A 16689-nucleotide genomic window follows, 5' to 3' on the forward strand; every position below is an offset into this window, starting at 1 on the left:
CGGGGCTCCGTCTGCGGGTGTCCGCAGCCGCTCTGCTTGCTGATACTGATACTGTTATTGTTCCTGTACTACGTAAGGGAAATCGCGGGAGCAGGGGGGAGAGACACCTGCAGCCCTGCTTCAGCACGCACAGAGCTTCCCCCCTGCAGGTGGGGGCGGGGGGCTCGAACCCGGGTCCTTGCGCGCTGTGACCTGTGTGCTTAACCAGGTGCGCCACCCGCGGCCCGATTTCCTCCCTTTCTTTCTTTCTTTCTTTCTGTCTGTCTGTCTGTCTGTCTGTCTGTCTGTTTTCTGTCTTTTTACTTATTCATCTGTCGAATGGAGACAGACGTTGAGAGCGGGGCAGACAGACAGCGGCAGCGACGTCCCTTTATCGTCCTTTCTCCTGATGTTATTGGAGACGAGCTCGACAGGGAGGGGGGGACGTGACGAGCCGACGAGAGAGACGCTGCACCACCGGGGACGCTCTCCCCCTGCGGGGGGGGGGCGGCGGGCTCGAACCCGGGGCCTCGCCCTGGCGCGCTGGAAAGTGTGCGCTCGACCAAGTGCTCCCTCTCCTCTCCTCCTCCTCCTCCCTCTCCCTCTCCTCCTCCTTTTTTTTAACCTGAGCCCTTCTCAGCGCAGCTCAGGTTTACGGTGGTGCAGGGGGTTGAACCTGGGTCTTTGGAGCCTAATGGAGCTTATGCAGGAGCGGCTGCATAAGCGCATTACTATTACCACCGCCATCCTCTTTATGTTGTTGCAAAGGAGGGAGCTTCCCTCATGCCGGCTGTCGTCTGGCAGCCAGCGCCTCGGCCCCCCTGAACAGGGCGCGGCAGCTCCCGTCTTGTTACTCTTTTTATATATGTATATGTGTGTACTTATTTATATATGTTTTTGTTGTAGTTATTACTGTTGTTATTCACGTGGCAGCTCCCATCTTTCAGGCCGCTGGACAGCTGCCAGGAACCGGGGGCTCGCCTTCCTTTTAAAACGTTTATCTGTCTTGGTGTTTTTACTTGCTTGTCATCGGCTAGAGGCAGAGAAATCGAGACACCTGCTTCCACCGCTCGCGAACACTTCCCCTCTGCAGGTGGGGACCAGGGGCCTGAACCCGGGGCCTTGCTGGCGGGGACCCCCATCCGCACCCGCACCCGCCCGGGACTTCCTTCTCACATGCAGCAAGCGAGCGTCTGCGCCCTGGACCATTGGTTGTCCTCTCCATGCAGCAAGAGATTTTTTCTTTTTCTTAATTTAGCTGCAATCTTAGCAGCAACCTGGAGCGCGCCTTGGGGAGAGGCTGGAGTCTGCAGACCTGCTTGGTTGTGGCTGCGTCCAGAACCCTCGGCCCGCTGGCAGGAGTGACTAAGGGACGTTCCCATCAAGTGCCACTGCCACAGGGCTAAGGCCCGAGATGGCTGTGCGGCTGGAGCCTGTGAAGACGGTCCTGTCCAGCTCGTGGTCTCATTTCTTTCTTTTTCTTTTTTTTTAAAGATTGTTTTTATTTTATTAATGAGAAAGCTAAAGAGCCAGACACCACTGTGGTCCACGTGCTGCTGCCGGGACTGAACTCAGGACCTCATGCTTGCGAGTCCAGTTCCCTAGCCACTGTGCCACCTCCCGGGCCACGGTGGCCCCATTTCCACCCTGTGGGTAGATGACACGTCTGCACCAGCGCTGAGGCTGGCTGAGAATGCAAACCGTTCACGTCTGTGCGCTGCAGAGTGGCCTTCACGGGTGGGCTCACAGGGCATTTGCCTTTGCCAAGGAGCCACGGGGCCCTTGTCTTCCTGAGGAAATGGAAAGAGCTTATTGACACCAAGTGGAATGGAATAGCGTCGCGTGTGTGCTCTGGGTGGCGGTGCACCTGGCTGAACAAGGACCCAGGTTCGAGCCCCCCCCCACTTGATGAGTGCGGAAATGGTGCTGCAGGTGTCTCCTCCTCCCCACCTCTCTCTCCCTTCCATTTCTTTCTGTCTCTATCTGAAATAAAATAGATTTTTAAAAAATTAATTGGGGGGGAGTCGGGCGGTAGCGCAGCAGGTTAAGCACATGTGGCGCAAAGCACAAGGACGGCTGGAAGGATCCCGGTTCGAGCCCCCGGCTCCCCACCTGCATGGAGTCACTTCACAGGCGGCGAAGCAGGTCTGCAGGTGTCTTTCTGTCCCCCTCTCTGTCTTCCCCTCCTCTCTCCATTTCTCTCTGTCCTATCCAGAAATTACGACATCAATAACAACAACAATAATAACTACAACGATAAAAAGGGCAACAAAAGAGAATAAATAAATTTTTTAAAATGTTTAAAAAAATTAATTGAGGGTGTGATTCACATTTCCTGATTGTTAGAATAGGAGTTAGTTTTTTCTCTCTGTCGGTTGAGGGGAAGAATGCTGCGTCCTTTTGGGATTTGAAACGAGTCTCCGTGTAAGATAGATGGATGAGGCCCGGCTGGGCGGTGGCACTTCAGCTGGGCACAAATGGGAGCCTTGAAGCCTCCATGCCCCACTTGACGGGAAGCTTCCAGAAGGTGAAGCCGCGCTGCAGGCGCCTCTCCCTCTGTCTCCTCCTGCTGTTTTCAGCTGGTCCTCCCTTCAGAGAGAAAAGGCACCGCAGGCGGTGAAGACGGTGAGGTGAGCCCGGGGCGCCGAGTGCCAGGAGACGGGCTCCAGAGCAGCCTTTTCTGCGCTTGGCAAATGGGAGTTGAGGGGGCCAATCCCTTTGAATGCAGATCACTGATAACTTGGGCGACTGCAGTAGGCGCAGGCTCCTTCAGCCCAGGTGAGCAGGGCGCGCGCTGCCTGTCGCCGTCCGACTCATCCCGCCGCCGCAGTGTGACAGGTGCTGCTCTGTGGGTTTGCGTGAGCTGTCCCATAACCTGCTGGCCGGCCACCCACAGCTGCGAAGGGAGTGAGAAGGCTGGATTCTTTGGCATCTCAGTGTTGACATGATCACAGGAAACCTGGGAGTGTGCTCAGAGAAACGAGGTTACGTAGGTCGTGCTCTGACACACCTGTGCACAGCCTGAATATTTGCTTATGTTTCTGAGTAGGTGAGGATGGTCCACATGGACGTGTGTAGTTCTTGTCCTGACAGTTGCAGAGATGGCCTCCCACCAAGGATGTCAGAATTCTTCCACGAGCTCTTTTTGGGGAAAACGCGGTCGGTCACAGAGCCGCTTGCCAGATGCTGCCAGATGCTGGGTCGTGCCGCGAGGTGACCGGATCGGGGCTCCTCCCGGCCGCCGCTCTCGACTTTAATCGACCCAGATTAGCTTTTTAATGTTGGAGGATATGTTGACTTGATATAGTTGGGGAGAGGGTGTTATAAACCATCTTAGCCTGGTTTTGAAACGTATTTCCACTTAATTCATCTTCTGGAAATTGATGTTAGTTGGTCTTGCAGACCAGTTTGTGTGAGTTTTTTTTTCCAGATATAAGAAGTGTCATGAAAATCTAGCCTGTTATGTTAGAATGAAGTAGGGTTCAAATCCATTATTTGATTAATGGTCTCCAGTACTTTAAATCCCCACTAATTTATAAGAGCTCTGTCACTGATGCTCATTTTCCAGGACAGTGTGTAAAACGTAGCTTCTTTCCCACCCGCCCCATTTAAATGTTTCCCCATACTCTGTATTCAGGTTTTCACTGAGGAAAGAAAGCATGTCCTTTTCCCAAAGTCGTCTTAGGTGAGTTTCTCGCGGTATCAGGAAAGTGCATGCAGCTGTAGCTGAAGCTTTACTAAGCACCGGAGTACTGTCCATGGGGCACCGACCGTGCTCAGTCTCCGGGAGCCGCAGTGCTAGTGTCTCAGCCACAGTCATCGCTTGTCTGTCGCATTTTAATAAAGCCAGTGTTCTGACTCACCAAATTGATTTCATTATCCAATTGAGTCAGTGAAGGGTTGCAACCTGTAATTGAAAACCGGTATATCTGGCTGGCGGTGCGGTGTGGTGTGGTGTGGTGTGGTGCGGTGCGGTGTGGTGTGGCTGAGCTTCCAGAACACGGAGCCGCAGTGGGAGGAAGGCGGCACACGGGGTTGCAGCCTGAGCTGCTGGAAGCTGCACCATCACCTTGCGCCTCTCAGGGAGTGTCACTCTCGTTCCTTTGTCTGTCGCTGCCTTCTTAATTTGCTCTCAGTAAGTGACTCGCTTTCTTAGTTTTAATTAGAGATGTGAGACTCTGATTTCTTGCTAGTGTCAGCCATTGCCCTTTCCTATTAAAACTTGGTTTTTTCAAAGTGTAGTCAGTGTGCTTTATCATAAGCATTAATTCAGGGTAAGGAATCTGGTATTCACTTTTTTCCTTAAACTGGAGCACTGCTTAGCTCTGGTATGTAGTGGTGGGGGGGGGGGGATTGAACCTGGGACTTTTGGAGTCTCAGGTATGAGAGTCTTTTTGCATAACCATTATGCTGTCTACCCCCACTCAGCCTATTGTTTCTTTTTTTTTGTTTTGGTTTTTGTTTGTTTGTTTTACTAGAGCCCTGCTCGGTTCTGGTTTATGGTGGTGTGAGGGATTGAACCTGGGACTTAGGAGCCTCAGGCATGAGAGTCTCTTTGCAGAACCATGATGCTGTCTATCCCCCACCCGGAATCTGACATTTTTATTCCTCTGTTGAAGACCAGTGATCCTACCAATTTTTAAAAGGTGACTGTATTTCGACTGAGGTAGAGAAAGAGTCTCGTGAGAAGAAAGCAAGAGCGCCGTTCTGACACACAGCGTCAGGCCATCTCCTCAGTAGGCGGGTCCTGTATTTTGCCAGCTCAGTTCTTAACAGTCAGAACCTCACAGTTATTACCGACCCAGTAAAGCTAGCACTTGCTAGATTTAAATTACATATACGATCTTTTGGGGCCGTTGGAATGCTACAACCATCTGCTTTGGCCAGCCACCCACTTTTCCACTACTCGCCGAGCATTTTGATCACTGTGTACGTTTGGGGGGGAAATGCTTCTTCGGCGACATAAAGAAAGTCTGTTGAGTACCGCTTTGCTGTTGACACTGTCCCGCATGTTGGTGGAATCAGAAAGCAGCTCTATGAACTGCTGATGCTTTACATGCCGCTCCAGTGGTCATTGTTCCGCCAGACTGAGGAAGGGACAGCTGCGCACGTGCGTGCACGGATGAGCCTCCCTGGGAAACAGGTGTGGGCACCTTAGTTGGACACCAGTGTGATCACACCGCAAAAAACAGCCCAGCGGAGCCAGACGTTGAGATGCTGCGGAGCTTAGCCAGCCAAGCCACACTTCACCATGACACTGCCGGTGTGAGTTCATCCATCCCCCTGGGCCCCCCAGACCTGCTGAACTGCGAGCTGGAAGCTGCACGGCTGCAGCACTAAGTGAGGATGGGAGGAACCAGTTCAGCCTTGGCATGCGGCCACGTGTCCACCCCAGGTTCGCGTTAAGCCATAGCTGTGTCACCTCTGCAGGGTGACCCTCAAACTGGGTCAGGGTGTAGGAGGGAGGCCCCGTCTCTGACAGTTTGAGTCATCGCCTCTTTGTCTTCTGCTTAATTGCTCTCGTGGGCTCAGATCATATCAAGAAATCATTTTGTTTCATCTAAACTGGTAGGACTTGTAAGAAACAGCAGCTTTCAGCTTGGTTGCTAGTGACCAATAGAGGGTTTCAGCGTGGATTAAAAAAAAGTCATAACAGAATTTTCTTACCTTAATTTTACGGTTTTCTGGAACTGTAACACTATTGAATGGCTTTTTCACCTGTAATAAGACACTACCAACAAAACAAGCTTCCTAAGATGCACGTTTCCTAAGATGCAGTGAGCCGTATACTAAGTGTTCATACTTGGTGTTTCTTCCCAGGGTCCGAGGATTCTGTAGCTACAATGCTGTCCAGACTCTTCCGAATGCACGGCCTCTTTGTGGCCTCCCACCCCTGGGAAGTGATCGTGGGAACAGTGACCCTGACCATCTGCATGATGTCCATGAATATGTTCACCGGTAACACTAAGATCTGCGGCTGGAATTATGAGTGTCCGAAGTTCGAAGAGGTTTGTGGGATTACTTGGATGTTGACAAGTAGATTACACTTTTACTTTCTAAAGAGTATCTCCTTTTAGAGGCCACAATAATAAAGATAGTTGTGAATTGAATAGGATATTTTTTTTATTACTCAAGTGCAGACTTGCGCATATTGGCCTGCTGGGAAAACCAGGGTATATTTTCCTGTGCAGAAATGTGCCCTGACTTTTCCAGCAGCTCCAGAGTATGGAAGCTGGTGGGAAATTTTCTTTTTTTGTTCCCTTTTTTTCTGTTTATTTCTTCCTCCCCCCTCCCATCAGAACATTGCTCAGCTCTGATGTTTGTTGGTGTTAGGGATTGAACCTGGCCCCTCTGGTTCCTCAGGCATGAAAGCCTTTTTGTGTAACCAGTGTGTGTGTTTCCAGCCCTATTTTTATCTTTTTATGCTGATAAGTATAATAGACTTAAAAAGTTATTAAAAGGATGATCAACTAAGCAGTAATTATTCAAAAATTAGATTTAGTGTTTTATTAACATGATAAAATGTAGACTAATGATATGAAAACCAGTAATGCGAACTTAAGATTCTTATTTTAGATAGTTTATTTTAAAAGCTAGAGCAGTGAGAATTTTCTCTTTTCCGAATAGGATGTTTTAAGCAGTGACATTATAATCCTGACAATAACACGATGCATAGCAATCCTGTACATCTACTTCCAGTTCCAGAACTTACGTCAACTTGGATCAAAATATATTTTGGGTAATTATTTCTTATGTTTAACATGAATGTGTACTCTCAGATTTCATGCTTGCTTTGGAAAAATACCTCTTCAGATCATTTACTGAAATGTGTGTATTTGAAGTGTACTATACACATTCGGTAGTTACTGGGACTTGAGACATCTGATATTTGAGACCTTAATGAGGACAAAACAAATAATACTTTTCTCAGAACATTGTATATGGTTATATGCGTTACAAGTTTGTTGAATTTTGTCATTTTAGGCATTGCTGGCCTCTTCACAATTTTCTCAAGCTTTGTCTTCAGCACAGTTGTTATTCATTTCTTAGATAAAGAACTCACAGGTTTGAAGTAAGTATGTAAAGCTTAAATACACTTTTTGGGGGGTCACAATTATTCTTTTATACCTGTTAACACTTTGTATGTCTTTCCCACCTATTTTTTTTTATTCTCAAGAAAACTGAGATTATATTATGCTTAATAATTTTTATTTTTACATTTTTTTCTTTTTTTTATGCTTATGATGATGCAGGGGATTGAACTTGGGACTTGAGAGCCTCTCCAGCATCAGAGTCTCTGCATAACCACTATGCTATCTACCCCTGCCCCTGATCATTTAGATGTCCTAAATGTTAAACTAAATGGTTTGTAAAGGCTGTCCAGTATTCCTGTTGGGAAGTGATGCGGTACTCTCTTGGTCGGGTAACACTGTTCTCTTAGTGTCATCACTTGAATGCCACAGTGTGGCTGAGCCTCTGGCGTAACACACTGCTAGAAGCAGGACAGTGAGCGCTTCTCGAACTCTGGGCTGCTCCTACGCCAATTTGCTTACCTGAAAGATTCAGTTTATCTTTCCACAAATGGTGATTAATGAAGACAGGTCCCCATCCTACTTCCCCTTGCTGGTTCAAGCAGACCTTTACAAATTCTAACTTGCTGTAAAATCGTCACAAGATAATTTCTGTGTAAACATATTTCTGTTCTTAGCATTACTCTTTATTTTTGAGAGAGAGATCAAGAGGGACAGGGGCTCTAGAAGGAGAGAGACAGAAGGACACCTGCAGCCCTGCTTCTTGAAACTTTGCTTGTGCAGGGGACAGGGTTCTTGGCATGATAACATACGCACTCACAGTGAGCTTGCCTGGCTCCATAGCAAAGTCTTTTCAACAAGTATTTTGGGTGACTAGTGTATAAGTAGTATGCCTCGTAGGCTCTAGAAAGAGCTGAATACTAGAGAATTAATGATAGATGGGAGAGAAATGCTTTGTGCTAGGGAGAGTCCTTAGGCCGTTTCCCCTCTAATCATCTTGGTTTTCCTTTTCCAGTGAGGCCTTGCCCTTTTTCCTCCTTCTGATTGACCTTTCCAGAGCAAGTGCACTAGCCAAATTCGCACTCAGTTCTAATTCACAAGTAAGTATTATTCATGAAGCGTGAATGCTGAATCTCTTAGTAGATTTTTTTTTTTTAACTTGACCAAGATTCAGGATTTACTCACAGTTTTAAGTTTAACTGTCACCCCTACACTGGTCTTCCTCTGTTTGCTGGGAACTGACCAAGATTCAGGAATTACTCGCAGTTTTAAGTTTAACTGTCACCCCACACTGGTCTTCCTCTGTTTCCTGGGAACTGACCAAGATTCAGGATTTACTCACAATTTTAAGTTTAACTGTCACCCCTACACTGGTCTTCCTCTGTTTCCTGGGAACTGTTCCCACTTACCTGTAAGTGCTAGTCTTTTGAAATTTGGGATCTATTCCCCATTTTCCTTTTTGAAGGTTTCAGAAATTATGGTAATGTGGCTTTTGGATAAGTAATTGTCTGCATAGTGAGCCATAGCAGCGGAGGAAGCTCTATCGAGAGCATTTGAACAGGGCTATTTGTAAGCCCCTCAAATGGTCACCAGCATTATTGCCCACCCCAAGTTTTATCTTGGAGTTCATTGGTCACTGGCGAACCTAACTTCTCTTTTTTTTTTTTTTTTTCCCCCAGCACTGCTCAGCTCTGGTTTATGGTGGTGTAGGGGATTAAACTTGAGACTTCAGAGCCTCTTTGCAGAACCATTACACTATCTACCCCCTAAACCTAACATTTTTAACAAGCTTGCATCAGAATAACCGAGTCCAAAATAGCATGCAGTGCCCTGACCGTGTAGTTGGTGACTATCTGTGATTATTTGAGCATGCTAGCCAGGATATGATTTCAGTTTCATAATACTGATCTGGCCTCAAAAATGTACAAGGATGTTCAGTGTCGGCCAAAACGTGAAACCGCAGATTTAATTATGGGGGATCTAATTGACAGGATTAGTGGATTGCCTCAGATGACTCTTAAGGAATCACTCCTCATTGGAGCAAAGGGGAAGAGGCATTAGCATTACATACGTTCGCCATCCCCATCACCCATTCTGCTTTTCAGCACAAATTGCATCTACAATACCTGTTAGTCTTACCAAGTTGTGGATAGGTATTTTACCTACTAGATCAGATTGTGATAGAAATCCTAATATGTTTCTCTAACATTGTAGCTTATTTTCATTGTTATGTTTGGTCTGTTTCAGGATGAAGTAAGGGAAAATATTGCCCGTGGAATGGCGATTTTAGGGCCCACTTTCACCCTCGATGCTCTTGTAGAATGTCTGGTGATAGGAGTTGGGACCATGTCAGGTTTGTAAGCAATATTTAATCTGATTAATGACGGAGTTGGGAGGAGAGAAAGATAATCGGGGCAATACCGGTGCAGGCGCTGCCTGAGTTCTGTGAGGCCCAGGGGGCTGCACTGTGCCCCTCCTGAGCTGCTGGCTTGGGTTTGTTTGTGAGCAGGACTGTCTCCCAAAGCTCTTGTGGGGAATGCTTTCTAGGTCCTGTTACTTATCCCAAGGCAGTGGCTTCCTTTCCTAGCGGACTGGAATGCTGCGGGTCTATGCGAGGGAAGAGGAAGATAGAGAAACACCTGAAGCACAGCTTCGCTATTGTTGAAGCTTCCCTCCTGCAGCTGGGTGGGAGTCAGGCACTTTGAGTCTGGTTCCAGGCTCCCAGCTGCGTTGATGCAACCTCATGATGTTGTTGATCTTTCCCAAATGTCAGGAGGTGCTCAGACTTTTGAGTGGATGGCTACCCTTAGGTAACTGCTGTGCTGCAGTATTTCCTGGGGCCAGAGCGCCCTCAGCAGGGGTCTTGTTTTTTCAGAAGCAAATGATCTAAATTCTAAGAGGGTCATAGCATTATTAGTTGAAGTCTCTTCACTTGCAGTAAATACATTATGTAATTTTTTAAATTTTTTAAAGATTTTTTTAGGTGAGTACATAATTTTTATTATTATTATTTTTTTAACTTTTTAGTTATAAAAAGGAAACATTGACAAAGCCATAGGATAAGAGGGGTACAGCTTCGTACAGTTCCCACCACCAGACCTCTGTATACCAACCCCTCCCCTGATAGCTTTCCTATTCTTTAACCCTCTGGGAGTATGGACCCAAGATCCTCGTGCGATGCAGAAGGTGGAAGGTCTGGCTTCTGTAATTGCTTCCCCACTGGACATGGGTGTTGACATGTGGATCCATACTCCCAGCCTGTCTCTCTCTTTCCGTAGTGGGGCAGGGCTCTGGGGAAGCGGAGCTCCAAGGCACTTTGGTGGGGTTGTCTGTCCAGGGAAGGCTGGTCGGCATCATGGTAGCATCTGGAACCTGGTGGCCGAAAAGAGAGTTAACATAGAAAGCCAAACAAATTGTTGACCAGTCATGGACCTGAAGGCTGGAATAGTGCAGGTGAAGTGTTGGGGGGGGGTTTCCTCCATTTTGTAGACAGCTAGTTGGCATATTTTAGTTATATTCCAAAGGGCCTGTAGCTATACTAGTGGGTTTTTTTTTTGTTTGTTTGTTTGTTTTTGCCTGAGCCTGACATCTGATATGCAGATGCATCCTAATTATTGTCTGGGGAGATGATGTCATGCCTGGGAAAAAGACCAGAAAGCTGGGTCAGGAAAGAGGGTAACTCCCAAATATGGGAAAGGGGTATAAATGTTGTTGACTGTAAACCCCATTGATTTGATGTGATCTGGGGCCCATATTCAGCTTAGGAGCCTGTGTGACCTCTGCATCCCTGTAGATCTGAGCTCACACTCTGAGGTCATGAGTAGGGACGTTCCAAGCTGCCCAATATCAGGACCCATCTTCCTCAGGTGTAGCATAGAACATTCTCTACCATTGTTGATCCAAGTTGAGGGCAAGGTCCTGTGGGGGCCCACAAAGGGATCTGTTGTGTTCCTAATGGAGATGACCAGTAACAATGGAGAGAGAGATTTATTTGAGGTCTAGGCTCATCATGTCTGTTGGGAATCTCAGGACTCCCCAAATAGGGCCCCAGCTGATGGGGTGACCTGATAGTGACTAAAGAGTCATTGTTAAAGTATGCCAGTCTCTTGCCCTTATTCAGCTTTTGCAGTCCTTGCTTTGATGAGGTTAGCTTTGCAGTGAGTGAGAGAACTGTCATAGGAAGTAGGTGAGGAGGGTATCTAAGTCTGAGTAGATGCTATTTCATTATGAACTTTATACTGACTCACTACAGACTATCCTGTATTTTTGTGTTCAGGTATATATGTTGCCCCAATGTATGGGTACATGTGAACATATGCTCTGTCTAATGGGACCTGGTCTATATCTAGGTTTTGGGACTTTGTTAGGAAGTAAACCTCCTGGAATGGAATTAGAGAATCCTATGAAAGGAAAGGTCTCACCCGAGCGATGAGGGTGAAGTGTTGACATTCCACGCCTGGCGTCTCTGGACACAGTCTGAGGTGAAGCATGCTGAGGTGGCACTCGTTGTGTTGATTAGATTGGAATCGGCAGATGCAATATTATTTGGCCTGACTTGAGAGAAGCATGCAGGGAAGTGAGCCCCAGCCCAGAGGTTCCAGGATTGATTGGGAGAAACATAGGCTCTATAGAGGAAGCGGGAGATTCCTGTTGTCTTAGGGTTTAAGAAGACAATAGATAGTTATTTTAATAATAATCACATTGTTTGGCAATTGGGTTAACTTTGAAATATCCCTTTGTTAGGATTTGCTGTATCATACACAGCATCACCATAATTTATGTCCTTTGACATTATTTGTATATAGCTGTGCCACCAGTTGCTTCTGTTCTCCCTGGTCTAGGCTTTTAAGAGAGTCAGCATATCAAAGACTCAGCCTACGTATTAAAGAGACTTAGTCTGTGCTTTAAAAAGTTTGAGACATTCAATCAATTTTCCCCTCTCGTATTAATTAGTGATTTATAAACTACAAATTGATGAGTGTACATAAACACCAATCCCACCACCAAAAGACTGTCTCCCCCCCCCCCCCCCCCCATGAAGCTGAACATCCACCCTCACCCTCCACACAGGGTCTTTACTTTGGTGCCCTGCTCCAAATTCAGTCAGATCCTGCCTTTAGTTTCCCTTTCTGTTCTTTCTCAACTTCTGTTGATGAGTGGGATCATCCCATACTCGTCTTTATCTTTCTGACTTAGCTCACTTAACATAATTCCTTCTAGCTCCATCCAAGATGGGTCAGAGAAGGTGGGTTCATTGTTCTTGATAGCTGCATAGTATTCCATTGTGTATATATGCCACAGCTTTCTCAGCCACTCATCTGTTGTTGGGCACCTGGGTTGCTTCCAGGTTTTAGCTATTATGAATTGTGCTGCTATGAACATAGGAGTACACACCTCTTTTTGGTTGGGTGTTATGGAGTCCTTGGGGTATAACCCCAGGAGGAGAATTACTGGATATATGGAAGGTCCATGTCTAGCCTTCTGAGAGTTTTCCAGACTGCTCTCCACAGAGGCTGGACCAATTTACATTCCCACCAGCAGTGCAGGAGGGTTCCTCTGTCCCCACAGCCTCTCCAGCATTTGCTGCTGCTGTCCTTTTTGATGTAGGTCATTCTCACAGGAGTGAGGTGGTACCTCAATGTTGTCTTTATTTGCATTTCTCTGACAATCAGCGACCTGGAGCAGTTTTTCATGTGTTTGTTAGCCTTTTGGATCTCCTCTGGAGTGAATGTTCTGTTCATGTCCTCTGCCCATTTTTGGATGGAGTCATTTGCTTTTTTGGTGCTTCTTCTAGCGTTTGCCCTTCTTCCGTAGCCAGTCAACAGCGTCAGGTTGAGCCTGATGTCAAGTTTCGAGACCTCCTTTGAATCTGGAGAGGTGGCAGTCGTTGACTATGTGGGTCATAGTCTGTCTGGAGCCGCAGGGGCAGTTCGGGTCGTCTCTGGCTCCCCAGCGATGGAACATAGCGGCGCACCGGCCATGGCCTGTTCCATAGTGATTGAGGAGGGCCCAATCATAACGTGCCAGGTCAAAGCCGGGGTTGACGCTCGCAGGGGTCTGTGATGGGGTGTTTGTTCTTGACCTCAGCTGACTGCCAGCTCTGTTTCCAAGAGTCTGGAACAGAGAAGTTCAGTGTAGGCGTAGGGGACCAGATTGGGTGACGAGACGTCAAGCGTTGGACAGGGTGGGCGAAGATATCCGCGTATATTGGCAGGTCCGGTTGAGCGTAGACGTGGGAAATGAACTTAGATGATGCCGCATCCCGACGAATATCTGGCGGGGCGATGTTGCTGAGAACTGGCAGCCATGGAACCGGGGTGGAACGGATGGTTCCAGAAATGATCCTCATGGAGGAATATAATTTGGAATCGACCAAGTGGACATGGGGGCTACGGAACCATCCTGGGGCACGGTATTCTGCAGTGGAATAGCATAATGCCAGAGAGGATGATCGTAGTGTGGAAGCACTCGCGCCCCATGAGGAGCTGGCCAGTCTTGCAATGATGTGATTCCTCGCGCCCACCTTTGCTGCAGTTTTTATGAGATGTTTGTGAAATGACAGGGTGCGATCGAGAGTAACGCCAAGATAGGCTGGCTGGGCTTCATGCCGGATTCTCATATCGCCAAGCTGCACATTAAGCTCACGCGAGGCCGAGGCATGGTGTTTTTGGTGCTAAATTTGCTGAGCTCTTTGTATATTTTGGTGATTAGTCTCTTGTCTGATGTCTGGCATGTAAAGATCTTTTCCCATTCTGTGAGGGGTCTCTTTGTTTGTGTGATAGTTTCTTTGGCTGTGCAGAAGCTTTTCAATTTGATGTCGTCCCATTGATTTGTTTCTGCTCTCGTCTTCCTTGCAGTTGGGTTTGTTTCATCAAAGATGTCCTTGAGGTTTAGTTGGGAAAGTGTTTTACCAATGTTTTCCTCTAAGTATTTGATAGTTTTTGGTCTAACATCCAGGTCCTTGATCCATTTGGAGTTGATTTTTGTTACTGGTGAGATAAAGTGATTCAGTTTCATTTTTCTGCATGTTTCAACCCAGTTTTCCCAGCGCCATTTATTGAAGAGAGTCTCCTGCCTCCATGTAATACTTTGGGCCCCCTTATCAAAAATTAGATGTCCATAGGTGTGGGGGTTTAGTTCTGGACTTTCAATTCTTTTCCACTGGTCTGTGTGCCTATTTTTGTTCCAGTAGCAGGCTGTTTTCATGATGATGGCCCTGTAATATAGTTTGAGATCTGGGAGTGTGATGCCTGCAATTCTGTTAATTTAAAAAAATTCTTTTTCCCTTTTGTTGCCCTTGTTGTTTATCATTGTTATCATTGTTGTTGTTATTGATGTCATCGTTGTCGGATAGGACAGAGAGAAATGGAGAGAGGAGGGGAAGACAGAGGGGGGGAGAGAAAGACAGACACCTGCAGACCTGCTTCACTGCCTGTGAAGCGACTCCCCTGCAGGTGGGGAGCCGGGGGCTCAAACCAGGATCTTTACACCGGTCCCTGCGCTCTGCACCATGTGCGCCTAATCCGCTGCACCACCACCTGGCTCCCACATTATGTAATTTTTGAGTTAACTGATTATTCATGTACGATTCAGATTTTCTTTAGCAGTGATTTTTTTTTAGATTGTATTTATTTATTAATGAGAAAGATAGGAGAGAGAGAGAACCAGACATCACTCTGGTACATGTGCTGCCGGGGATTGAACTCAGGACCTCATGCTTGAGAGTCTATTGCTTTTAGCCACTGTACCACCTCCCGGACCACTCCATGCAGTGATTTTTTTAATGTCTTTTTATTTTTATTTATTTTTTTTATTTATGAGAAAGATAGGAGGAGGGGAGAGAGAGAGAGAGAGAGAACCAGACGTCATTCTGGTACATGTGCTGCTTTTGATTGAACTCAGGACCTCCTGGTTGAGAGTCTGATGCTTTATCCACTGTGCCGTCTCCCAGACCACACGTATTGATTTTTTTAATGTGAATGTACTTGTCCACTCTGTGAGGATACCATTTTGAGTTTTTACAAATACATTATCATGTATCCACCACCAGAATCAAAATTAAGTTTCATCAGGTGAAAATATCTGTGTAAGTTTGTTGAATCAAAGTAAAGTTAAAAAGTAGGAATAGCAAGAGAGTGTGGTGTTTGCACTTTGCTGAGTGAGCTGTCCAGATTCAGACCCTGGCAGCACATGGCAATGTCGGCACTAGTTGTGGCGTCTGTCTGAATGAAAAGGAAAATGAAAGTCCGACGAGGAGCCGTGGAGCTGCACACACAGGGGCCAGTTCCCTAAAATAACGCCACAGAGCATATAAGAAAAAGATGGGCCAGAGTTAGTCGTGGGCCATGCGGCCAAGGAGTACTGGGGGCCTGGTGCTGTTCCCCGTCATGCTGGCAAGGAAGTCATTTCTTTCACACTTAGAGAAGTTAGGGGACAGATAAGCAGAAATGAACTAATTAGGGATTTGGCTTTGGGTAGAAATAAGAAAGAAATCTAGCTCATAATAAGAAAGAAATTTGGGAGCTGGGCGGTAGCGCAGCGGGTTAGGCGCACGTGGCGCAAAGCACAGGGACCGGCCTAAGGATCCCGGTTCGAGCCCCTTGCTCTCCACCTGCAGGGGAGTCGCTTCACAGGCGGTGAAGCAGGTCTGCAGGTGTCTGTCTTTCTCTTCCCCTCTCTGTCTTCCCCTCCTCTCTCCATTTCTCTCTGTCCTATCCAACAGTGACGACATCAACAACAACAGCAACTACAACAAGAAAACAACAAGGGCAACAAAAGGGAATAAATAAAAAGGGGGGGGAAATTAAAAAAAAAAAAAAAAAAGACTGGGAGTCGGGCGGTAGTGCAGCGGGTTAAGCGCACGTGGTGTGAAGCGCAAGGACCGGCATAAGGATCCCGGTTCGAGCCCCCGGCTCCCCACCTGCAGGGGAGTCACTTCACAGGCGGTGAAGCAGGTCTGCAGGTGTCTGTCTTTCTCTCCCCCTCTCTGTCTTCCCCTCCTCTCTCCATTTCTCTCTGTCCTATCCAACAGTGACGACATCAATAACAACAACAATAACTACAGCAACAAGAAAAAACAAGGGCACCAAAAGGGAAATAAATAAATATTTTTTTAAAAAAAAAGACTAAAATTGCTCATGTCCTAGAAGTGTTTAATACTGTTTTCTGTAGCACTAAATTAGCACTGAGACTTTTTTTTTTAAGAATTTATTTATTCATTCATGAGAAAGATAGGAGGAGAGAAAGAACCAGCCATCGCTCTGGTACATGTGCTTCCAGGGATTGAACTCAGGACCTCCTGCTTGAGAGTCCAGTGCCCTAGCCACTGCACCACCTCGCGGACCGCACTGAGACTCTTGCGAGAAGAAGGAAGACTGAAGAACGCACAGCAAGAGCAAAAGCAGTAGTTACTGTTGTTTAGAGAGCTAGTGGCTAGCCTGGTCGCAAGGGCATTTGGCAAGCACGGTTTGGCTTACAGTTCAAAGCACTTTTATATTTATCTGAGTGACATTTATCAGAACTGTGCTTTCTATTCAAGTTTGTGAAGTGAAAGACTAGAATTGAAAGGGCTGGGCAGTGGTGCACCTGGCTGAGCACACATAAGACAGTGCCCAAGGCCCTGGGTTCAAGCCCCCGGTCCCCACCTGCAGGGGAAGGAAAGCTTCACAAGTGATGAAGC

At 46.9% G+C, this 16689-nt stretch overlaps 2 protein-coding genes across 5 annotated transcripts in view; both read left to right on the plus strand.

Annotated features, from left to right (window-relative positions):
- POLK (DNA polymerase kappa) overlaps positions 1 to 16689 on the plus strand; it is a 358361-nt gene that overhangs the window by 185818 nt on the left and 155854 nt on the right. The gene's annotated exons all lie outside the window — the stretch shown is intronic.
- HMGCR (3-hydroxy-3-methylglutaryl-CoA reductase) overlaps positions 1 to 16689 on the plus strand; it is a 28413-nt gene that overhangs the window by 428 nt on the left and 11296 nt on the right. For 2 of the 4 annotated variants that reach the window (XM_060201040.1, XM_060201042.1), the window contains exons 2-6: positions 5800 to 5987; positions 6607 to 6718; positions 6964 to 7051; positions 8026 to 8110; positions 9258 to 9363. In XM_060201040.1, the coding sequence (XP_060057023.1) occupies positions 5823 to 5987; positions 6607 to 6718; positions 6964 to 7051; positions 8026 to 8110; positions 9258 to 9363 (556 nt within the window). In that variant the 5' untranslated portion in view covers positions 5800 to 5822. Of the gene's footprint in view, positions 1 to 3980; positions 4115 to 5354; positions 5375 to 5799; positions 5988 to 6606; positions 6719 to 6963; positions 7052 to 8025; positions 8111 to 9257; positions 9364 to 16689 lie in introns of those variants that run through there. The other 2 variants (XM_060201041.1, XM_007518943.3) reach the window with 2 other exon arrangements.

Source organism: Erinaceus europaeus, chromosome 11 (genome assembly GCF_950295315.1).
Source record: "Erinaceus europaeus chromosome 11, mEriEur2.1, whole genome shotgun sequence".
Classification (NCBI taxonomy): Eukaryota; Metazoa; Chordata; class Mammalia; order Eulipotyphla; family Erinaceidae; genus Erinaceus; species Erinaceus europaeus.